Source organism: Phaseolus vulgaris, chromosome 6 (genome assembly GCF_051622355.1).
Source record: "Phaseolus vulgaris cultivar YP4 chromosome 6, ASM5162235v1, whole genome shotgun sequence".
Lineage (NCBI taxonomy): Eukaryota > Viridiplantae > Streptophyta > Magnoliopsida > Fabales > Fabaceae > Phaseolus > Phaseolus vulgaris.
In genome coordinates, this window is record NC_143503.1 from 30,787,135 (window position 1) to 30,811,572 (window position 24,438).

At 32.3% G+C, this 24,438-nt stretch overlaps 3 protein-coding genes across 9 annotated transcripts; 1 reads left to right on the forward strand and 2 right to left on the reverse strand.

Annotated features, from left to right (window-relative positions):
- Positions 1–195: 195 nt before the first annotated feature.
- On the forward strand, positions 196–6,749 carry LOC137832097 (uncharacterized). 2 transcript variants are annotated; one of them, XM_068640089.2, is made up of 14 exons: positions 196–518; positions 1,044–1,297; positions 1,628–1,709; positions 1,842–1,945; positions 2,077–2,203; positions 2,396–2,490; positions 2,714–2,837; positions 4,159–4,239; positions 4,768–4,866; positions 4,971–5,150; positions 5,481–5,624; positions 5,707–5,778; positions 5,990–6,127; positions 6,373–6,749. In XM_068640089.2, the coding sequence occupies exons 2-14, from the start codon at positions 1,257–1,259 to the stop codon at positions 6,574–6,576; spliced, it is 1,491 nt and encodes a 496-aa protein (XP_068496190.1). In that variant the 5' UTR covers positions 196–518; positions 1,044–1,256; the 3' UTR covers positions 6,577–6,749. The 2 variants fall into 2 exon arrangements, with proteins under 2 accessions (XP_068496190.1, XP_068496191.1); XM_068640090.2 differs by having other exon boundaries at positions 234–518; positions 1,628–1,713.
- A 2,467-nt stretch (positions 6,750–9,216) lies between these two features.
- Positions 9,217–13,478, reverse strand: LOC137832098 (myb-like HTH transcriptional regulator family protein). Of its 3 annotated transcripts, none has more exons than XM_068640091.1 (7): positions 13,216–13,478; positions 11,390–11,620; positions 11,038–11,114; positions 10,911–10,953; positions 10,710–10,770; positions 10,316–10,385; positions 9,217–9,963 (listed from the first exon to the last, which is right to left on the reverse strand). In XM_068640091.1, exons 2-7 carry the CDS (start codon positions 11,607–11,609, stop codon positions 9,451–9,453), a joined length of 984 nt encoding a protein of 327 aa, XP_068496192.1. In that variant the 5' UTR covers positions 11,610–11,620; positions 13,216–13,478; the 3' UTR covers positions 9,217–9,450. The 3 variants fall into 3 exon arrangements, with proteins under 3 accessions (XP_068496192.1, XP_068496195.1, XP_068496194.1); XM_068640094.1 differs by having other exon boundaries at positions 10,710–10,767; positions 13,216–13,402; XM_068640093.1 differs by lacking the exon at positions 13,216–13,478 and adding an exon at positions 12,822–13,194.
- Positions 13,479–17,664: 4,186 nt separating this feature from the next.
- LOC137832099 (protein PHR1-LIKE 2) lies at positions 17,665–23,244 on the reverse strand. 4 transcript variants are annotated; one of them, XM_068640096.1, is made up of 6 exons: positions 22,531–23,244; positions 19,346–19,422; positions 19,212–19,266; positions 18,658–18,727; positions 18,487–18,556; positions 17,665–18,350 (listed from the first exon to the last, which is right to left on the reverse strand). In XM_068640096.1, exons 1-6 carry the CDS (start codon positions 22,727–22,729, stop codon positions 17,880–17,882), a joined length of 942 nt encoding a protein of 313 aa, XP_068496197.1. In that variant the 5' UTR covers positions 22,730–23,244; the 3' UTR covers positions 17,665–17,879. The 4 variants fall into 4 exon arrangements, with proteins under 4 accessions (XP_068496197.1, XP_068496196.1, XP_068496198.1 ...); XM_068640095.1 differs by having other exon boundaries at positions 18,658–18,736; positions 22,531–23,185; XM_068640097.1 differs by having other exon boundaries at positions 18,658–18,736; positions 19,346–19,442; positions 22,531–23,062.
- Positions 23,245–24,438: the final 1,194 nt, after the last annotated feature.

Below are 24,438 nucleotides of genomic sequence, written 5' to 3' on the forward strand. Positions count from 1 at the left end.
TCAGAAAATATGAAACTGGGATAAAATGAAACAAAGGGAGTAAGTTTTACATAAAATTAATAACATTTAATTTATTTTTATGAAGACAATAACTGTCATTTAATGTTTTTAATTGAATATGCTCTTCACGTAATTAAATAATGGCATAAAGTGTTGAAAGTTTATTGGTTAATATTTTGATTGAAAGTAGAGAGTATAACATAAGATGCTAAATTTGTATAGACTTCATTAATTGATGTTTAATTATGAGACAGACAACAAGGTGAGCATGAATGAATGAATGAATAAGAAAGAGAGAAAAAGTGGAAATTTAAGGAAATTCCAGCTGGTTGCTTCAGATGTTCTGTCTGTTTTTGATCTTCTCCTTCATTTCCCATCTCCGATGATTTCTCCTACTCAGTAAAATCCAAAGGACAAACCAAAAAACAACAACAAAACTTTCATTCTTTCTTATTTCTGCATACTCTTCCGATTGGCACATGCTTCTGTTTCTGGGTCATACCCTCTTCTTCTTTCTGGTAAAGTTTTTTTCTTTTTCTTTTTCTCTTTCCATTTCCCCGGGCTTTGCTTCCCCTTGTTGTTAAAATCAGATTCAGGGGGCATTGGATTGATATTCATCAACATGGTGAATGTGGGATCTGACAAGGAATTTTTGTCCCTTTCTTTCATCTCTCTGCCTGCATTCATGGCTCGTTGCTTGTTTCATCAGCTTTTGCCATTTTTGTTGCAATGTTTGGGACTGTTTCGTGGGACTCACGTGTATACTGTTACTCGTGATTGGAATTTTTTAGCCGTGGATAAAGTTGATGGAATGATGGTGGAAAAAAGTGGGGTTCAAAAGGAGCTTTTGTTTGGGGTAGAAATTTCGGGCTTTCTGTGCCTTTTGTATGTTTTTTTTTCGTAGAAAGCAGCTTTTGTGAACAAATTATGGCGTTTGATTATGGAAACGCTTTCATTTTATTCGTTTTTCCTCATGTAACCTGTTCTCTTTTGATTGAAAATGACACTTTTTTCTTAGAAGGTTTGGTGTATGTTTCTTGCAGGAATAGGGCATTAACAGCATTTGCTGGAAATGGTGTTCCTTGAGTAACGTCTGTCATTCAAATTCAGGCTTGAATGATTTGAGATTAAGGAACAACTACAGGAGTTTCTTCTGCTTCGAAAGATGAGGGTGAATTGACTTTGAGCTTCTCAGAGGCTCCATCTAGTTGTAATCTTATGAAGTGGAGCTTCTCTGAGATACATGTTGAAGAAAGATGATTGAGCAATTCATCAATTTCATTATTCGGCCCCCCAGGTATTACATTTTCCTGTTTGTAGGTGGCTTATCATTAATGTATTTGCATTACAAGTTTGACTAATATGTTTCTTGTGTGTTCAAAATTCATCTTTTTATTTTATCGAAATTCGAATTGCTCTGTACTTTTCAACTGAATGCCTCTATCGTTTTAGGCAAAGCTATTCAAACAACTTTCACTACATAATTAAATTACTGCTGTTTCTGAATTTTTCTCTTGTATTCAGCTAATTCAACTACCTAAGTGCCCCTGCATGCTCTACTTGTGGTTATCTTTTCTCTAGTAAATTGAATTACAGTATCAGTGTATCTACTTTGTCAAATATACAGGGCTGAATATGATCCAGATCAGTACCTATGGGAAAAGGAATTCACCCTTGCAGGAAGAACGTACCAACGGCAGGATTTGGAGGCAAGTATGGACATAGTTTTTTTAGATTCAACTACTATTGTCCACTTTTAGAAGTTTCTTTATGACTACAATTTACTGCAAATCTTTGAAAAATAGATAGATTATCTTCCTTTTTTCTTATAAACCTTGCAGCTCAAGAATTCCAGAGGTTATACCTTGCAGTGTAGCCATTATCTACCTTCACCTTTGCCTGAAGATATTTCCCTTCCCTGTGTTATATATTGCCATGGAAATAGGTAAGTCAACTTTTACAAATACTGCTATCACTTCAATAATCATAAAGATCATTTTTAACATTTTTTTCAGAATTATACGCTCACTCAATTCTTCTCTATTTTGGTATGTATGTACATGTACTATGACACAGTGGATGTAGGGCTGATGCCAATGAAGCTGCTGTTATTCTTCTTCCATCAAATATTAGTGTTTTTACTCTTGACTTCTCGGGGTCAGGCTTATCCGATGGAGACCATGTTAGCCTTGGTTGGCATGAAGTAAGTTACCTAAATATTTATTTCTTTAATTAGTTTCCAAGATTATATGTTCATCCATCTGACTAAGTTTTCTCGAGTATCTTTAAATTTTATCTTTCATGAAATCAACAATGCAACACATGTATACACTTGCATGCTTATCTGTGTAATTTTCCTGCAATGTTTTCTCAAGTTTAATGTTTTCTATGACAGAAAGATGATCTCAAGATGGTGGTGTCATATTTAAGAAGCAAAAAACAAGTATCTCGTATCGGTCTCTGGGGACGATCAATGGGTGCTGTTACTAGGTATTACTTCTTCCAGTCAGCTTCTTTGATTTTTGATGCAGTAGTTATTTCTTTCTATGTACTTATATTACATGTTAATTGTATATAAACCAAAAAAAGGCTTTTCAAGAAAGTCTAAACTTAAGAATTCAATGCTGGGTTTTAACAGTTTGTGTAATTATAAGCCTCATCTATGAGAATCTTTATTGTAATTTATTTCTCACTATGCTTTGGTGTGGTGTAGCCTTCTTTATGGAGCTGAAGACCCTTCTATCGCTGGGATGGTGTTGGATAGTGCGTTTTCAAATCTGTATGGTCTGATGATGGAGCTCGCTGATGTCTACAAAATTCGACTTCCGAAGTTCACTGTACGTGTTCTCTCTCCTTCCTTCCCTCTCTGTGTTTGTGCATATGTAGTACTTTAGGTTCTACCTTCTCCTTAGTGATAATAGTAAATTTGGAATTAAAATAGAAAAAGAGGATCTTCTTTTGGTTAACTTGTTACTTCTTGGAGCGATATGGTATGAATCTATAGATTGTAGTAGTTCATGGTATCTGCCACATATGGTGTGGTCTGTATCATCAATATGATTTTTTTTTTTTCTGGTTGTGAAAGATTTCAGTATTGCATTGCTATAAATCATCTCAAAAGCTGTTTAGTGGTGTTTCTCGGGGAAGAAATAGGAGGCTGTAATTGTAATGTTTAATTTAATTTAAGAACAATTTATCATATATGTTTGTCAGGAACAAAGACATGAAGTAAGAAAGGCAAGAAATTTTTTATTGAATAGGATGAAAATAACAATGAATAGGAGAAAAATCTCCCTCCCAAGGGCTTCCCTTTCACACAGGGCTAGTACTCAATTTACAAATGAACAATACTTTATCAATTTTGACCTTGAGTACAAGGTTGATTTTTAGAAGGGGTGGTATTGTTTGGACTAGGAGAAAGAGGGAGTTAGTTATGACAGTTAGGATATTAATCAGTTAGTTACTGGTTAGTTAGGATATTAATCAGTTAGTTACTGGTTAGTTATTTTGAGTTCTTTATAAATTGAGTATTAGCTCTTTGTGAAGGGGAAACCTTGGAGGAGAGATTTATCCTATTCATTTTTAGAAACCCTTTCCTTTCTTTCTTGATTCTTCCTAACAATGTTATTTCCTACACCCAAGTTATCTGACATGGGACTTTAAATAAGAATTTATTCAGGATTTAAGGTTTCTTGCCTCTTAGGGTTGTTTTTCTAGTTGGAAATTCAAACGATAGTATTGTTTAATATCTATAAAGTGATAAAGTATTTCATCTTAAATCTTTCGTATGCATATTCTTGTCATGGTTGGATCTTTAATTTGAATTTATGTCTATTGCCTTTTGTTTTTTCCTTTCATTTTTTCAAGCAAAGTGGATCTAAATGTTAACTCAGAGAGCATAAGGCTAAAACCCTGCCTTCTTCTGCTCGATAATTCTCATATAAGTACAATTTAATTGTCAATCTGACTTTCAGCCCACTAAATCTGCTAAACTGCATATATACATTACAGCATATTATCCTAATTAAGATGATAGAATAACAGTTACAAATACAAATAAATGGGCTATAAATTTGGATTGTCTTCTAGACTGTAATATTTCTGACCATTTCTAATTTTGATCAAGTCTAAGATTTTGCTGATTTGTTCCACAATTAGGTTAAAATGGCTGTACAATACATGCGACGGGTTATTGAGAAGAAGGCAAAGTTTGATATTATGAACCTGAACTGTTTGCTGGTATGGATTCATTCTGCAATTTTTTCTTGACCTGGTCCACTTTTGAAATTGTAGAATTATTAATGTAAACTTAATTTATCATGTGTGTTTTCACCGGATTGGGATCCTCCTCTTCTATTTATTGTTAACAAGAGAGATAAATTTTAACCATTTATTGCGCTTTACTACTTAGTACCATTGAAATAAAAATCAACTAAAGCTATGAAAGAAGAATAGGGAACATGCATGCCTGATTAGTGGGTTATTTGGCTTTATTTCAACCTTAATAAATGGTTAGGATTTATTAAACAGAACATCTTCTGTTAACAAGAAATAGGACAGGATCCCAATCCTATTTTCACCTTGAAATCTTGCATGTTTGAATTCACTCAATTATTAGGGAGAATTCACCACTTTTTTTTATCGTTAATTATGTTGAACACAAACTATTTCATACATAACTATAGTATAATAGCATTCATTTTTTGGCTAAACAATTAGTTTAGTCACTTCCTTTCATGACTATCTTAATGCTTTAAAAGCTTCCAGGCTGCACGGAAGACATTCATTCCTGTTTTATTTGGACATGGTAATGATGACCAATTCATTCAGCCTCATCATTCTGACCTCATCTCTGAATCATATGCGGTATTCCTTCAAGCCATCAGGCTAATGCTTTTAAAAGAAATATGCTATTTTCCACTCTTTGCCATAAACAATATATATATATAACTTGGTCTCTAAATTTGTAGGGAGACAAAAATATCATAAAATTTGATGGTGATCACAACTCCTCTAGACCACAGTTCTTTTATGATTCAGTATCCCTTTTCTTCTACAATGTCCTCCGCCCTCCTCACATTCCCAGAGCTCGCAAGCTTGACAGGTATTTTGAACTAGGGGATTTGAAGATCGGTTCTGCAGTGAATGAGGTAAGTAGCACTTGAGAGAAACTGAGTCTACAGGAAATGTATATGAATTTATACTTTGTGCCAAGAATGTAGTTTGTGGACTCAAACAATGATAATACATCAGCAAACTTCAGTGACAGTAACTTGTCATCGAAAGGGAAAAAGAAAAAGAAAGGAGATACGGGCTCATCTAGGCTTAAGTGCCTGAAACCTGTAAAATTTAAGATGTCAACTTCCAAGTCACCTTTTGAAAATATCAGTAGAAAATGTTATTATATGGTCGCTCAATTCAGTTTTGTTATGTGTTTTATTTGAATGACAAAGACTAATTTTCTCTTGCTTTCATTCCAGAGTCTATTATATGGGATAATCTCTAGTCTACAGTCTGCAACTATTGATGCTGCAAGTTCATCTTCCGCTCGTCCAAGAAATTCAAATTCAAACACAGCTTCTGTTAGAGAACTTATTCCAAAAGTTGTTGCAGTAGCTGCTCCTGTAGGATGCTTCCTTCCATTTGTCTCTGTAATTTTGATTAAAAATCTTTGTGCTGTTAATTCATTAATTGCTTTTAATGCAGGAGTCCGTGATCAGAGAGGAACTAATGCGTGGAAATGATGTAACTGGCCATGATGAGCCTCCAGATATGAAGGTGATTTTATCAAGGACCCTCTCTGAAATTAAGAAATTGTTCAGGGCTTTTTCACATCTAGATCGCACTATTTCCATCTAGAGAGGAATTGGTTACTTTTTTTTTTGGTTATAATAATTTGCTATCCATTGCATTAGTGGTCTTAAAATTCCTTTGTAGATCTTGACTCATTTTTATTTTGTCCTGAAATGGACTTTTAATGATTCAACAGGATGAGCCAAATGACCTGGCTGAAGATTATTACTCATACACTAGCTCAACTCGAGAAAGCTGGGGCAGATGTTCTTCTTTAGTATTAAGCGATGAAGAATCTTATCCAGATTACAGGGATGATGATAATTGTTCTGAGGTCTGTCTCCAATACACATGCATGCAAATGCACATAATATTTGATCTAAAAGTGACGTGAGAAACTTATTTGATGGTAACTTGTCTGCTTGTAAGAGAAAATATCAATTTGCATTTTCACTTTATGAAAAAGTTTCTCGAAGCAGGGCCTTATTTGTAGTAGACTATTTTATTTTCGGGTAATTAATACATTGGCATGGTTGTTATGTGCTTCATGTGTCTAATAATATTGAAATACTCTTGAAGGCATTTGCAACACCCCTTGGAAGTCTGAGAGAAATGTCTGCAGACCCTAAAGAAGAGGAAAAAAGCCAGAAAAAGAAGCAGAAAGCTGAAAGATCCACAAAGAAGCACAAGTCTGACAGATTTGAGAAGTGGGAGTCCTTAAGTCGGAAGCTGCGACTTTGCATTCTAAAGGGATCTGCCAATCGGAGACCAAAGCGCTCTTGACATGTCTTGACTGCTATGTGTTACATAGTTAGCTAACTACATGTTTTCATAAGATCAATGTAAGACACTGCTATGTTTAGGCACTTCATGAAACTCAACTTGTTTGTAGGTTAACTAGTTGATTGACTTGACTCTCATTTGGGAAATAATTCAACATGTATTTATGTGCGAAATGTTGGTTTCTCTTTCTGGCTCATCAAGTTCTTCTTCTATTTATATTTAGGTCTCTTAATTAGATTCTATTCAATATTTATTATTGAGTGAACATCCATTTTGGTCTTTGAAACATATAAACGGTGACAGGTAGATAGATTCCTGAAAGAATTTATGACATTCAGGTTTTTATGGTTTTCAAATGTTGGACACATTAGTTCTTGTGTTAGGATCGTAAATAGATGTCTGTTAAGTGTGAAGATGTCATTTTTTTTACTAGTTAGCGTTTCACTGTTATCCAGGTCTTCTTCTATGCAGACAAACCCTGCTGCTTCGTCTCTTCAATTTCCTCATGTTTTTCTCTCTGGCTACTCATTCATCTCTTTCTCATCATTGGGATCTTTAAACTCTCATTTTCTCTACTATCTCTAGAAATTGAACGTGATTTCTGCAACTTTTTTGCTGTGCATTCTCCTCCCTACACAGCTAACACTAGTAGATTCTGTGTTATTGGACTCATCCACACAACCCCTTTTGCATTCAGGTGGACAAAGTCAAAACCAACCCTCTCTTTTTCTTCCCAACACAAGAAGACATATCTTTTCTCCCACACATAACAAAAAGTAAACTTCTTTCGCTCACAATTCGGCTGAATTTTGGACCAAGATGGGTGCAGGGAACTATTACTGGATCCTCTAGGTGAACAGCAATGCCACGGATGAAGAAATCAAGAGGGCAAAAAAAATGTTTGCCATGAAATGACACCCAGATAAGAAGGGTTTGCAGAGGAGGAGAAGAATGATATCTTTTACAAACATCAATTATGACAGAACAATGATATCTTTTCACATAACATACAACTGTTTACATTACTGACAGAGTTAACTGATTTTAACAGAAGGATTTATATATTCAACAGTTGAAAACTATAAGAATTTAAATGTCACCAAAAAAAATTCAGAAATCTACCTATCATGTCCTATGCTTTTTAGAGACAAAAATATTATTACTCATTTATTATTTTTGAAGTTGTTGATGATAAATCACACCTTAAAAGGTAATTTAATATGCTAATAATTATTTAAAAATATATTGTGTACTTGTAAGTTAATTTTTTTCTGCACTTTCATCATGGTAATTTCTCCTCTTATACTACTAGAAATATTTGGAATTTCGTTTATTTTGTTAGTCATTCTCTTCCAATGTGAAATACATTGTTCAGTAATTGTTGTACAAATAGTGTAAAAAAATAAAAAATAAAAAAATGGACATAATTAAAAGTTGAAAAGCTATTGAAAACGGGGAATGTTAGGAGTGAGAAAATGAAAATGAATAAACTAATTGAATTAAATATTTTTTATCAAACTATTTAACTATAGACATAATTACTTTATTGTCACCCCAAATGATAAAATTTGTCTTCAAAGTATAAGTAATTAATTGAAGTTTTACAGCTAGATAATATCTGAAAGTTAAAAATAAAAGTCTTATTTTTAATTTTTTAAGGATTATGACATCATATCATTTTAAATTTATTCATTCAACTTAATTACTTGTTCTGGTTTTGAATATATTTTTGAGTTGTTAATTAAATCCTACATTGCACGTGAATTATTATTTATATTTTTATTTCTTATTTTCATATCTGTTACATAATTTATGGTTCGTCTTGATTTTCGTTTTTTATCTTTTTATCAATTTCATAATTTTAAATTTAATATTTATAACATTAAGGTGTATGAGTCCTAACTTCAAGGTTTATTATGGAATTTGAGTATTTTACATTTCCAATGATTTAATTTGTCTGATTAAATAAATATATAATTGCGAATGTTATGATATCATTTGTTATACTTATAAAATATCCATTTTGTTCAACAAGTTCAAATTTAAAAATCTTATTGCAGATTTTAAAGCTGTATATTGCGTTTATTATTAAAAATTATAAAAATACATATTATCATATAATCATTAAACTAACTATTCAATATAGTAATAATTATTAACTAAATCCAAGACACCACTAATCAAGTTATCAACTAATATATTATTAATGTACATAAAAATTTTAGAACGTATTTTTAAGCTTTTGTGATATTTAAAAGTATATTTTAAAACTTATATTTAATCTTATGAGAATTTAAATTTTAAATGAAAATTGATATAAAAATGGATAATACGAAATTTAAAATGAATCATAAATTTTGTAAAAAGATGGTAAAATATATGATAAGATATTAATGTGTTTGATAATAATTTAAATATAATGTAACATTTTATTGAAAATTTGAAAATATTTCCAAAGATCAATGACAGAAGTTCTTGAGTTTAAACACTTAATTTAAAATGAAATTTTATGAGATGTCATAAGTGTTTGAAAAAAATAAAAATAAAAATAAAACAACTTTCACTCTGAATCACACAGTTCCTCTGGGCAGTGAAGTGATTTGAATTACCCCACCATAATGTTCATGTGAATTACCATGGTTTATGAAGCAAATGACAAGATTTTTTCTATTAACCCAATTCAACTTAGTTCTCTAAAACAATTAAAGGGTGGATGTTTAGTCAAGTACTGAACATTTGAACTGAAAACTAAGAACATTGGGAATCTATGATGATCAGGTCCCCTGGTCTATTAAGGAATACAAATAAAACAGAAACTAAGCTTAGAAGGAAGATAAAATGAGTCCTAGAACACAACCTACACATTACACCAAATCACAGATTACTGCCACCAACCTTATCCAATTCTTCACCACTTCTGCTAGACATACCCATTGAAGGATCAAATTGCTCTTGCCCAAGAAAAACAGTGTTAGGATGTTGGTATGATGACATGCTTGACTCCAGTATCTGAAGTGGAAGCACCATGTCTTGCTTAGAATAAGATCCGTCCATGTTTAGCCGTTGCTTCTTGGTTGATCTCTCCCCTTTAGGACTGTCAGCAGGGGAACCACCATGGCATCCAGAATCTGGTGTCAATGGTTCATGGTGTGATGAAAAAGATTCCCCTGAAAGACTCTTTGCTGGGACACGGTCCTTGGCAGCCTTTTCCGGGTCCGGTGTAGACGGGTCGGTATCAGGTTCTTGGCACACGTCCCCTGGAACCACAGCCACAACCCCAGTGTCAGGTGCCTCTGAAAGAACTCCACTGAGCCGCTGTTGTTCTTCAATTATCTTTTTCAGGTATTTACCCTGGGCTTCTATCCGTAGTTGTAGCTGTCTCTGCACCTGTTCCACATCAAAATACAAAATTACTAGCTTGGCATCTTAATTACAAATAATTCATCAGTTTGTCATTTTTGTCTCCACTTTGTACAAAATTGAAAATTTATAACTTAAATTTCAGAGCAGCAAATACACAAATTTTAAACTCCATTTTCATATTGTGCAGTACAGAAGTCTCAATGTTTCATCATGAGATACGAATACACTTTGTATGGTACAACCAAGAAGTTAGTTATTATATAACTAGAAATCAATACCATCATTTCCTCTCACATGATTATGTGAAATAGAAATCATAAATTACAATCAGCTAATAGTGTGAAGTCATCAGATCAGTTGAAATAGGAAAATATACCTCCAATTGTTCATGAAGTCGCTTCTGCACCTCCATTTGAAGCTTTAGTGCTTCAGTAATCTGCATCCCACTGCAGAAAGATAAGCCCACAAGTGAATTATTAATCACTTGTACCACCAATCATCAAACAATCAAGAGCTTTTGGTAAAAGTGTTACATTCTCCGTTAAAATTTAAAAGGCATTGAATACAGAAAAATAGATAAAATTTGTCCTCTGGTGTTGGCCTAGCAAAATGTAATCTAGTGACCCACATATATATATATATATATATATATGTGTGTGTGTGTGTGTGTGTGTGTGTGTGTATCTTTTTTAAAATTTTAAGTCACCACCAACAAGTAGAAGTATAAAATCCCAAATGTAAGGGGGGGAATAAGAGGCAGCACAACTCACGATGAACCATCGAGATTCGAAAGCACATCCCCAGTTTCTTTCTTGTCAGCCTTTTTCCCTTCTATCAAACAAATTTAAAAGTTATCATACAAAACAAATATAAAGGAGAAACCAGAGTAAAATGAATGTTTAATTGACTAAAAAAAATCTTGAACGTGATTTACACTAACAATTTAAATTGCATAAATCAGATAGACATACCATCAGATGAGGAATCCGGTAAATATTTTGCTAGTCGGTACTTCTGTAAGAGAGAAGAAAAATGAAAAACCAATATTTATTGAGAATAATGGACATCATGTTAAGAGGCCCTTTAAGTGCACATTACCTGTAAATGGCTTTTGACATGGTAAATGGTCAAGCCTTGTACACCCATAACTCTGAGGACACCTTTGGGTGTGGCACCTAGCAAAGATGACAGTTAAATTTAAAACATTTTTTTAAGGAATGTTAAAATCATTCATAGAAGCTTGAAATACTCCTTAGCTAACAATAGGATATCTAACCAACATAAGTATACAGATGTAAAATCGATGAGAAGTCAATGCATTATTTTATTATCTGCTACACAACCTAGCCTTCTCATTTTACAGACTAAAGTCGTGTTTTAAGTTTGAGGGGAGCAGAAAAAAACAACTTTCAGATTCCTGCTAACCAAAAATAAGGGGGGAAATACTCACGATCTGGCCCACCAAGTTGAGCCACAGCATCAACGAAGCGCTCATGTAATTCATGTGTCCACCGTAAACGTTGTTTTGAGTTGAGATTAGAGTTGTTACTATGACTGTTTCCTCCATTGCCATGATCCATTGCGCTGCCACCACAATCTATGTGCTGACCATGAACTAATGAATTACCTCCAACTAAACTTGCACTAGGAACATTCTTTGAATGATACATTTGTCATTTATCTGACAGCAAACAAATAAAAGTGAATACAATATAAAATGGAAATTAATTCAATCATCTTCAACTTGACACCATATTGGAAGAGGTTTGTGAAAAACAGAGGGGAGAATCAGACAAGCAGGCAGACAGACATATAAATCTACTGGTTCCACAAGATAAGAGCAACCTTTTGAATTTTCTTCGTTTATAGTGTATACATTTCTTTTAATTATTACAAAATTAGTATGTTCTGAACCCAATTCCTAATGTGAATCAATTCATTTCATATTTGGTTCTGTCGTGAATTCACATTATGTAAGTCTCTCAATCAACTTTTCCGATTGTCATTAACAAAATTTACACAATGAATCTTTTAGAACTCACAACACAAACTTTAAAAATGATCCCTGATATCCAATGGACCATTTGATCAAAGTTGAATAGAATGTTCATTCATTTTATTGCAAAGGCCTTCTTTACCTAAAGCCTCCTGATTTCTTTCTTCAGGTGAGTTCCCAGGAAAAAAACTCGAGCATCATGGAAAAGGCACACTGTTTCCATGTCTAAAACACATAAAAACAAGTGATTTTTTGCCTAAAGTCATCTAATAACTAGGTAAAATCTTGTAGTGTTTTTATTTGATGAAAGCACTCTATAGAAACACAAATCCACTGAACTTATAAGTGATTTTTAGCCTATGTAAATTTATAAATAGGACCCTTCAAATATCATCTAATTCTAGTACAACTAAATTATCAACTGCAGTTTTGCAGAATAAATATATCGCTTGAAACGAAGAACACATAAGAAGACAAAAAACATCATAATTTAAGGCAATCCTTCTTTCCCTAGCATAGGTTAAACCCACCCAAAATATTCGAGATGAAAAACCTAGCACTCCATCCAACAAGGCTGATTTTTCTATATGCTAGGAAGTTGAGAGAGACATCATTCTTATTTGTAGAGCGCTAAAAATTCAATATCATAATTGCTACTTGCAAAAGAAATCATTAATCAGATGCAATCTAATAACATGAGCAAATTGGGACCCAGTGCTAAAAGTTGACTTATTTTCATCACGCTAACACTTCTGAATATCAATTAACAACAACAAAATCGATGATTAGAAACATCACACATGGAATAGAACACCCCCAGGACTCTCACCATGGCTGAAACAATTGTAACAAACCAACCAACCAACATTAAAAAACACAAACTTACCACTAGTAATTGGGGTTCTGGCCCCACATGAAGAAGAACCCAACAACTCCCATGATGAAAAAACTGAAAATTTTACACCTTTCAGACCAACTCTTTGAAATGTTCCATTTCCCAGCACCAAGCCCAAAACTTTAAAAGTGGGGCAATACAAGAATCAAAGTAAAAAAGTGTAAAACACGAACTTGAGGCCTAGTCAGGGTCAGTAGCATCATTAAAATGAAGCTCAAACCAAAGAAACCTAAAGGGTCACAAAAAATGATACAAATGAAAGAAACCAGAGAAGCACAAGCCTCAGAGACAGATACAGAGAGAAAGAGAGAAACGAAGAGAATACAAAGAGTGACTGAAAACTGAAATTGATAGAAGGAATAAATGGGGGAAGAGAAATACTTACTCAGATCTACGAAATCCAACGCATACAAATTTTCTCCCCCCTCCAATTTCGGAGCTGAGGAGTGTTGTGCTCTGCGTTTTCTCTTTCTCTCTCTTCCTTTCTCTCCCTTTCTCTCTCTTCCTTTCTCTCTCTTCATACACAGTGATACCCTCCAATGAAATTAATGATTTTTTTAGGGGGCTGCTATGGTAAATTATTAATCTTCTTGTTACAAACTAAAAGAATGAAAGAAAAAAAAAATCAAAGCAAAAACTAAAATCAATGCCACGCGTTTTCTTTCTTACTTTACGTAATACTATTGATATAAATAGTTTAATTACGATAGAGTTTTCAAACTCTAAAATTCTAATTATGTCCTATGATTTAATTAAGAGTTGTTAACTTTTAAGTAATGATTTCAAAATCATCCTATTATCATTTAATGATAAAAAAAATGGTCATGTTAAAACTTTTTATAATCATTATTTTGAGATTTATATTAAAAATAAAATTATTGATTGATAATATGAAATCATCTGCACCGCTGTCTATTAAACTTTATTTGTTTTTAGTTAATAATATATTACAGTTAAACTCTAATTCCTGTTTATATGTATCAGTAACACATCTGTTTTATAAAAATACAACCCAGGAGAAATAAATAAAATTGAAATATCAGTATTTATTAATAAATAAAATTGACCGCTTAATGGTATAATAAAATTATTATATAAACTTTTGAAACATATAATTTGTCAAATAAATTAACTTATAAACTTTTAAAATAATTTTCGTATTTTTGAAAATTAATAAAATTAAATTAGACTTTTGACCGTTCAACCGGCCAAATTCTCTCTTTCTTCGATTTGTCTAATCGTTTTCGGGTTTTTATCCACCGTTGACTTTTGACCGTTCTCACTGCTATTACTGGTACTAGAGAAATAAGAAACTTTATTAGTTTAAAAAATAGAAGGGAAAAAATAAAAAGAAAAACAAAATTATAATATATGTTTGATTTTTTTTTATAGAAAAGAGAAAAAAATAGAAAATGTAAGAAACTGAGGATTGTTTGATAAGAAAAATGTTTTAAATAAGTAAGAAAACTTTAAATTGACATAAGTATTCTTAAAGGAATGGTAATAAAAATATAATGTTATTTATTTTTCATAATAAAATTTTATTTTTTATTCATTTATGATTGCTCCACTAATCTCGTATTAAAGAAGGGATATTTTTCCCTCTTTTCTTTCTTTTTTTGACTTAAACCAAATGTTACTGTTGTTTTTAAGAGGCTTCTAACATATTTTTTATTTATTTAATTATGATTGATATAGTAATCAGTTGACATATTTGTTAAGTATAAGATGGTTTATATGGATTAATAAGGTATTTTTTTATAAAATTAATTTCATTGCTAAGATGTATTTTGAGTAATTATGACTTTTTTTAATTATTTTTATTTAATATGTATAGTATTTTTCAAAATTTAATTTATTTATTCATTCTATTACTAACTTTACATTATATCTTAAAACATTTTCAATCAAATTTAAAATAAAATAAGTCAACATAAGGTCAGTCTATGCCATAATTTTATTATATTAATATATAATAGCTAAAATTTCCTGAAATATAATGTAAAATGGGATAAAATTTTATAAAAGATACAAATAATATAATGGTTAAAAATAAAAAATATGTATAAAAAATAATAAGAAATTTTAATAAGTGTTTTAAAGATAAAAAAAAATGAACAAAATGTAAAACTAAATTTGAAATAAAATATAAAAACAACTTATTCTATTAAAAACTGTTTCTTCGTGAATCGTTATTAACAAGGAAAACAAGTTTTTCAATCACTAAAAAAAGGCTAGTAAGAAACTAAAAGTGCTTGCCCAAAAACATACTAATTAAAACCAATTAAACTATTTTTTGTATCCTAAAAAGACAGCAACATTTGATACTATTATGCATTTTATTTTAATTTCACTTTTAAGGTTTTATGAAACATTAAAAATTCAAAATTTTATTTTCTGAGAATGTAATTAAAATTCAATAGAATTATCTAAGCATTATAATTTTAATATTTTTAATTATTTTGTGAATTCCTTCAACATTATTCTTAATACAGCTGTTTTTTTACTAAATAGCACCTATCTTAAAATTATTTTCTAACTCTCTTTTCATAAACACTTCTATATATCCATCTAAATTAATGCATGTGAGCACTAAATTACACCATAAAATCTCTAAAATTAGTTAAAAAAGTAAACACAAAATTTAGGTCCAATAAAGTCTTCAAAATTGGACATGGCAATGTGTGCACTGCAACCAAACATGCAAACAAATTATTGTTTCTAGTGATTCCATGCACAAACACCCTTATATGAACTTGTTGGAACATATATATAAATACTCACATAGTATATAAGTTTAAATATAATGAATTGGAGCTAAGATAGTAGTCCACTTAAAACTTATAATTGTCATTGCCACTTAAGCTAATTAAGATTAGGAGACATAAGAACACAAAACGCAAAAAAGAAAGGGAAGCAAATAACAAAAGAAAAACATGAAAGTGTGTTAATTTGGTTTGTTTGATAAAGAGAATAGAAAAAAGAAGAAAACATACCTGTGAGGCATGGATATTGGAATTAATGACTCCCTTTGTATCTCTGTAGGTTTGATTAGTGAGTTTTATGTATGATTTGGGTGTGTGGACATCCTTATTCTTTGTTGTTTTGGAACTTTGTTTTGTTTTTTTGTTTTATTAGGATGATTGGTTAGTGTGAGAAGGATTGATCCAAGTGGGTGAGGGTGAGTAGTGAAATAATGTAATAGTTAATAGTGCTTGTTGTGAACATGACAACAACAAGTACCATTGTAATAAGCTAACATGGAATCTTCCTCGTAATATTCCCTTATATCCTTTCTTCTATTAACAAAAACTATGAATCAATTTTAAAACATTATCACTTCAAATATTAAAAAAAATTAATATCTCTTTCTTTTTTTTTCTCTCCATTTTCAATATCCCATTTCATCTCCCTGCATTAAATATCTAATGAGAGTGGAAGTGGTAAATCTCATTCCTTTAAACAAAGGTAATAATAATAAACATTATTCCGACAGTGTGGTCCTTTTCCTATTGCTTCCTGCGCATGTTGTACGGTTGTGTATTCCTTCACCAATCAAATACAATACAATTAGAATATTCAATTTCTCAACATAAAAGAAGAGAAGTTTGTGGTTGACTTCATAATGAATATCCAAAGTATGCAGTTTCTCTGGAGTAAAAACTTCACCATTTTCTTATCAAAATTACACTTTAAGTATTGAAAAAAATATACAAGAGAGATCTCAAAGTATATAAAACAAAGTAAAACTAGCTCTTGATTAAGTTTTTTTTTTTTAACTATAAATTTAAGAAAGAGCCTATTAGATACTCTCTCTTGAATGTTTCAAACAGAAAGAAACAATTTAGAAAAATTGCACACTTGTTGTAAACGGAATTCCACTGAGACGGTCAAAGAGAGGTGGTGTTCATTGATGATATCAACTATGATGTTATACCTAATCATGCAAACCCAAATCAATAATAACCCTCCACGTGTCTCAGATGTGCATTTATTTCTTCATGCCATTTTTATATTCTCTTATCATAGTACTAGTCATGTAATACCAATAATGTCTTTCTTCAGAGTCTTCATTATTTTAATTATCTTCAAGAGCTTTCATTTCAAATCTTGTGGATAAAACAAATAAGATGAGACCATAAGTTTGTTTTCTGAAGTAAATTTATTTATCCAACTTAATTAGATTTTTATTTATTAATTTTATAATTTCTCCATTCTATGACCGTCCATCGGTAATATCCTGAGAAAGAGGCTGCTCATAACAGTTAGCATCTCCACCACTGAGTCTATGAAATAATCAACTTTTTTGTTTTTTTTAAGAAACAACAAAATTTGAACACTTGTCATATTCCACCTACCACTTGCATGATGATACAACATTGCAATTTGAGCTGCAATTTTCATTTCATTTGACTGACAGGCCAAGACTATGTCCCCAAGAAGTGCAATGGAGTATATTATTCAATGCTAAAGCCACATTACAAAACACGTAAAATCATAGAATACAACAAAAAGTCACATAAAAAGCAAATGCCACTACTTTAAAACATGATTTGATGAGGAAAATATTTTGTTTAGGGAGAAGCATGGATTTTAAGTCAAACCAATTAAAAATTGTCTTCTCATTCATTGAATCTCCTATCTCTAATGACCCAAATATTCATAGATTAAAACAATTGTTGGAAAAAAAAGTAACTTGTGGGAGGCTTGTGGGAATTCAGCAGTTCTTAGAAGAGTTCAAGAGTTTACTAATGATTCCACTCCTATAATTGAAGGGGAGGAAGTATACCATTTATTCAGCATGATGCAATAAGCAATAAGGAATCCATAAAAGTCATTCAAACACACAAATTTTGTATAGTCAAAGCTAGTTTTTGCAATGTTTAAAGCCAGAGAGAAGTTTGAATTTACAAAAGGGTAAAATTGATTCCACCTATGCCTCACTACTAACTTACAAGACATGGGTTCAAGTACCTGTATAGAAAAAGGAATATATGAAGCCCAAAGGTGTACTATTAGAGGATGAACCATCAAGTAGACCTTCCATCCCTACATGCCATACCTAGTTATTCCTTGAGGATGACTACCCTGGGCCACATTGATGGCCTGAGTTCTCATCTTAGCTTCACTCCAGATCAAAGGAGCTGCCATAGAGTCCATGCCTAGCATCCTTCTTTTCCCCCCACCTGGAGATCCTTCTAAAGTCAATCCTCCAGAACTTTCATGTGAGGTTAAACAACTTTCAGTTGAACAATCAGCCCTTTGGGGTGGAAGACTATGTGGTATTTCTTCATCCGGAACATTCACTCCAGCCACCTCAGCTGATGGCAAGGAGTAAAATCCAAGAGGATCAACCAAAGTACCTCTTGGTGTTTTGCTTCCAATTGCTTGAAACTTTTGGCTATCAGTGTCTATAACTGTAGCACCAATAAATTGATCAGCCAGCATCTTGCAAGCTCTTTCAAGCATGGCCATGTATCTCCTCTCTGCATCCTGGCGAATCTGCAAATGCTTCTCTGCCTGCAGTGTGATACTTGTTTCAATTACACTCAATATATGCAAACCTAAGATACCATACGACTAAATTACCAATGTAGCAAAAAATTTGTTAAGCCATATTGGAAGCATAACTTTGCACTAGGAAAATTAAATTTACCTCCACTTGCAAATGTAATTTACTCTGCACTTCCATCTGTGCTCTCAATGCCTCCTTGATTTCATAACCCCTAGGCACAAAATTAACCAATCCTTCAATTTGGTAATTCAAATCCATTGAGACATTTGCCACAACAAAAATTCTTATTTATGAATTAATGAAAAATCTTACTCGTTTGTGTCGGAAGTTGGCAGCTTTGGAGAAGTGTTCTCAGTGCCAGGGCTTTCTAAAAGATATGAACCTGATATTCCTTCCATAAAAGAAGTCAGTTTGAAGCCAAGACAATAACAGAAACGCTTAGAGTACATTACTGAAGTCCTGGAAAACTTTTTCCAGTTTAGAAAGTTGTTTGCAGAGAAAAAAAAAACTATAATCAATGTTCAAATTTAAAGAGTAGTTAATATGTTAAGCATAAATTAACTGGGTTATCCAATTTTTCAAAATTAATCTAATTGGCTCCCTAATTACCAATATGTCCATCAACAATTTGCTACCCAATTGAAATTCTGCATGGAAAGTTCCTCATCAGTTTGCATCAACAATATAACCTAAGTAGGTGACATAAGATTATGGCATTGATTCATCATACTCTGTACAGATTTAAAGTCCAGGTGGACCCCCTCTCTGCTGAAAGGGAAAAAGAAAGGCAACTACAGAACACATTGCACAAGCAAACTCAGATGACGGGAACATAATTAATCCAGAGAGGGGAATGACGATCATACCATCTTTGCATCCTTCACCCAAATCTTTCCCAGATTGCTTACCAAGCCTGTATTTCTGCAATTCGGAAAGAGGGGCTTCATTTTTGGCTCATAGCTTAAATTGGGCAGAGTATGATTAAGAGAATTAAAGAGACCTGAAGATGACTCTTCAAATGAAACAGAGTCAAACCCTTGACATTCATGGTCCGCATTATTGCTTTTGGTGTAGCTTCTGCAGATAACATCCACAACCTAGTCAGATAATGATATTGATGTAAATCTATGCATGAAGACTTCAAGATAAGCAATGGAAAGTAGGCTTAAAATTTAATAACTACTTTGCGAACAAGTCAAGCCAGTTTCATTTCTAAACTTCAGCAGACAACAAAGGCAAATATAATGAACTAATATACTTTCAACATGGACAGGTAATGAATTCATGGAAAAGTATCTTGCTTTGTTATAATTATTAAATGTAGAGAACATAAGCATGTGGTTTGGGTTGAGGATGTAATATATCACAGGCACAGTCACACATGAGTTGGACCCCCTTAACCTGGCAAGTATTTACAAAGGAAAACCTGAATTTGACACTATATAAACTCATTTTACTCCAAACACAACATGATTGACCCAATAATGAATACAATATCATGTCACAAACCCAAATTGTCACCCCTCGTTGCACATTTTCTTTGCAGTTATAATTTAGTATCTTTACAACCAAAGCTAGAAACTTGTCAGAATCTTATAGCAGAAAATGGCACTGAATAAGTATAAATACATGCCCATGATAAAAACTCGCAACCCATCTTCTCGTTCAAATCTGGAAACTAAAAATAGCATCATTTTGGTCCCTCTCATATTACAATAAAATAATCCTACCAGGAAATGACAAAAAAATTAACATTTGTTTGCCTTGCTTTGTTTCCTAAATAGCAATCTACAACAAGAATGTTTATTATAAATTTTCATGATTAATATCACCTGTACCATATAATGTGAATTGGGAACTATGCTAGTATGTTTTTGACAACTTTTAGCAAAGTCATATTGGGTCTTAACGACTTTTGCCATGTTTATGAAACACGACCTCATTATTGGCAATATTCACGGCAGTTTCTCTAAAACAATAAAAGTACTTCATGGTTGTTGGTGGCTCAGTGGAAATGACACATGGTGGCAAACAAAAAAATGCTTTAGTTACATAGCACATTATTGAGACAGCCACATCAACGAGGAAAGTGAATGAAATGAAAAAAAGGAAAAAAATTGTAAATCCACATAATTGGGAATTGTATAGTTCCAAACTTAATCGAGCAAGAAGGGGAACACATTTGATCCTTGAAATATAAGTCATATCAAATAGGTCCTCAGATGATAATTTTCTGTCATCCAATGACATCAATTCGGTCCCAATCATTTTTGGACTATTGATATCAAAATAACTCGTGTGAGATCAACTTGATTTTCCAAATCTTTCAAGGACCAACATTGGGGTTTAATAAAAATAAGCAATGAAAATATAATGGAAGAGTAAAAATCAAATTATTATAAAAAACAGATCAAGATTAACTAAATTCTTTCAGAGCTTAATAAAACAGTAATTATTACAAACATAAACAACTTGCATTGATTCGTTAATAATAATATAGATAGAAGGAAAAGAAGAACAAGAACACAGACAGCTCCATACTGTCAAGGAGATTCCTTATTCATAATTTCTTTTGTGGGTGCCAATGTACCTAAACTCCCTAACTGTGCATCCCTTAGATGAAGGTGGATTTTGGACTTTAGTGAGGTTCAAACATGAAATTTGGATCCTAAAAGAATGGGTCTGTTATGTTATGGCTGTCATTGCAGATTGCATCTCTTCAAGACACAACAGTGGAACCCTCTACCAAAAGTATTTAGGAGCAGCAAAGAGCCATTCAGCTCTGCTTTGCCACTGAAGCAACTGTGACAGAAGCAATTGACAACGTAGTAAACAAATCTCTACATCTAGCACTATAAAATCAATTTTAAGGAGTCACACCTAGTAAATTCCAAAAGAATCCCTTCAATTATTTGAAAAGTGAGTATTATACTTTACAATAACCAAACAAACCCAAGGTGTTAAAAACAATTGTTTTACAATTTGATTCATTCTCTTAATAATCTAAACCAAATGTGCTGCATTGTTCTTCAACTCTTACAATTAATGCATCTGTTAATGCCACATTTAATGTATAAGATCAGTGCCTTTCAAACCACTTTTCTTTGGCAACAGAAGTTCAACAAGGTTGACAAGTATTGACAAATTGTATTTTCTTTTATTCATTCATGAAGTATGCATATGGCAATTTAACTTAGTTCCAAAATCCAAACCTCTGCTAGGTACTTCATTTCGGAAAAAAGAAAATTAATATGATCTTACAAGATGGTTCCATCATGTAAGAAAAACAGGGAGGGAATGCATAATGATAATTGATAACCCACAAACCAAAGGACAAAATATATTGTAATGTTTCATCATATTCAAAAGGCTAAAAAAATCAAATGTGGCAACTAAATAGATCAATGAAACTATGGTAAAAAACACAAAGTGCTAGATCTAAATACTGAAAAAGCTTTAAAGCTATGTCTGGTACCATACATGTTCATCAATAAGCCAACTTCATTACATTCGTACTGCCTATGCAGAAAAATAGTTTCTAACCATTCTTTGGCTCCAAGCAAATGCTTAAAGCTCCCAAGTCAATCATGAGAACATTCAGCACCCATCAACAAACGAGGGTCCCGAAATTGAACAATGATCTCTTCTAAACACAACTCTCTCCAATAAGTTTTATACTTTGTGGTCAAACTCAGAACCCACTGATTGAGAATCTCATTCAAACAAAACAGTATCATATTAAAATTTCCATTAAGCAGTCAAACAAACTAACACACGACTACCAGTAATCAGCTCATGAAAGTATTCTCCACCTACATTGTTACAAAAAGTTCTACTCGTCACAGTTCACATGCATCCCAAGCAAGACCAACAAATCTAGATAAACATAATTGATAATTCCAACTCCAATTATGACAATTTACAACCGAGACAGGAGTATAACCATAAACAAACTCCACAACACCTAAAATTCAAAACAGTAAAATAAAAAATACTCCATTTTCCCTTGCTCCCAAATGCAAAGCTCTCTCATTTCATTTCAAACAAAAAAGCATCACACGCAGCCAGCATAAATACTCAAACAAATCCACCCCAATTTAAAAAAAAAAAATCTTTTTTTTTGCAATTTCCTTAAAAAGAAAATTCAACCAACTTAAGACAAAGAAGGACTAAGAAGAGACTCACTACTTGCTCCCCCAAGCTGTGTGACGGCATCAACGAAGCGTTCGTGCAAGTCCTGAGTCCAACGAAGGCGAGGTTTGGGATCAGCAGTGAGAACAAGACAAGGGTCTCCCTTGTGAGAGTGGGAGAGGTTGGAAGCAGCAGCCTGCATGTCATCCTGCGCCACAATCCCGTCATGGGGGTGTATTAGCCTCGGGTACATCCTCCTTCAATGGGGGAAGCCCAGCAGCCCAGCAGCCCCAGAGAGTAAAAATGGAAGCTTTTTCAGTGAAAGAAGGGACAGAGATCCGAGACAGGGAGAGTAGCCATCTGGGTGTGGATGAAACCAGGAAAGGAGGGAGCTTTGAAGTTGGTTGGGAGGTGAAAGATGATGATGATGAGGATGATGATGAATGAGATGAAAGTGAGAAAGCAAAAGGGAAAACTGAGTCTGACGCTGGCTCGCCTTTCCGGGATCTTGTCCCTTACTGGTCTTTTGAGTGAAGAAAAGGAAAGAGAAAAGAGAGAGAGTTTTTAAGGGTTATTGTCTCTGCCTGTGGGACTCTCTATCTCTCTCCATGCCAATATGTCTACATCCATTATTGCTATCTCTCTCTCTCTCTCTTTCTCTTTCTCTCTCTTTCTACCCATGTCACTCTCTCATTCTACACTCATTATTGTACTCTTTTTTCACATTCTTTTTCTTTTGGAAACAACTCTTCTCCTATGCTTGCTCACAAATCTCAACATTTTCTTAAAAAAGGTTATAACTTGAATTGCCTCCTCTTTCTTTCAGAGACGAAGGAGAAATAAGAGAAATTAATATCTGAGAAAAGAAAAGAAAAGAAATTCAATTTGTTGATTAAAATAGTTTGGCTCCAAATAAAATTAATTATAACGCACTATATGGTTACGCAATCAATTATGGAATATGATTTAATTGATTACATTTCTACAAATGAAAAAAAAAATATCAATAAGGGATTTTTGCATTGTGTTTTAGCTATTCATTTCCATTACTTTCTTCACACTTTACTTGAAAAAATATTCCCTGCATTCCAAAACAACATTTTGTTTCTATTTTCCAAATAATAGTACTTTTAGTTTTAGCCCTTTTAAGCTGTTTTTCTAGTAATACTTTCATATAATTACGAGTAATTAATAATAATAAAAAAAGACATAATGTAGTTAGTCGTTCATAGTGTTTATTTATTTTTTCTTTTGAAGAAGCAAATAAATGCAATAATTTATTTATAAAATAGTTATTAGATGTTTTTACTCTTCTTTATTTGTACATTATAGTAAATATATATGTATAAAATAATTAAATGTTAAGTAAAAAGTGTAAAAAGTGTAAAAAGTAATAAAGGTTTTTCATTTTTAAAATGATAATTAAAATAAAACTATTTAATTTCACAAAACTAATTTTAGTTAGATTTAACTTTAGAGTAGAGTGATTTATATTTGTATGCTTTTATTATTTAATAATAAGGTTCAGTATAATTGTTTCTATTCAAAACAACAGTTATCTAAATTTTAACTTAGAAACAATTATGAATCATTAACAAGTTCCGAACATGTTAAACATGGGATTAAATATGTAAAATTTGTCTAGAATCATGTTATAGTTGACATAAGTAAGGGTAACAGAAAGTCAAATTAAACAGACTTGGTTCATAGAAGTCACCGTATAATTAAGAATTCAATAGAAAAATCATTGTATAATTAAGAATTCAACGTGTTTTTAGTACATGAAAATTAATTTTAATTCCAATAAAAAATTGTTTTTCCTCCTAGAAATTTTAAATATGTTTCTAATAAAAAATAAAATATGTAAATTTGGGATTTAATTCCTAAAAAAAATTATTCCTCTAGACTTTCAAATTATTAATTTTAATTTTTAATATTTATTTGAAATAATAATTAACATTT

Bases quoted from the DNA above. Each gene is read 5' to 3' on its own strand.
- LOC137832099 (XM_068640095.1), bottom strand. From the start codon at position 22,729: ATGTACCCGAGGCTAATACACCCCCATGACGGGATTGTGGCGCAGGAT. The intron at 18,737-19,211 runs GTATGATCGTCA...CTTTTATGGAAG, and splicing joins GGGTGAAGGATGCAAAGATG to GAATATCAGGTTCATATCTT. The intron at 18,351-18,486 runs GTAAATTTAATT...ATCACACTGCAG, and splicing joins AATTACATTTGCAAGTGGAG to GCAGAGAAGCATTTGCAGAT.
- LOC137832098 (XM_068640091.1), bottom strand. From the start codon at position 11,609: ATGTATCATTCAAAGAATGTTCCTAGTGCAAGTTTAGTTGGAGGTAAT. The intron at 11,115-11,389 runs GTGAGTATTTCC...CATCTTTGCTAG, and splicing joins TCAACTTGGTGGGCCAGATC to GTGCCACACCCAAAGGTGTC. The intron at 10,954-11,037 runs GTAATGTGCACT...TCTCTCTTACAG, and splicing joins ATGTCAAAAGCCATTTACAG to AAGTACCGACTAGCAAAATA.
- LOC137832097 (XM_068640089.2), top strand. From the start codon at position 1,257: ATGATTGAGCAATTCATCAATTTCATTATTCGGCCCCCCAG. The intron at 2,838-4,158 runs GTACGTGTTCTC...TTCCACAATTAG, and splicing joins TTCGACTTCCGAAGTTCACT to GTTAAAATGGCTGTACAATA. The intron at 5,779-5,989 runs GTGATTTTATCA...ATGATTCAACAG, and splicing joins ATGAGCCTCCAGATATGAAG to GATGAGCCAAATGACCTGGC.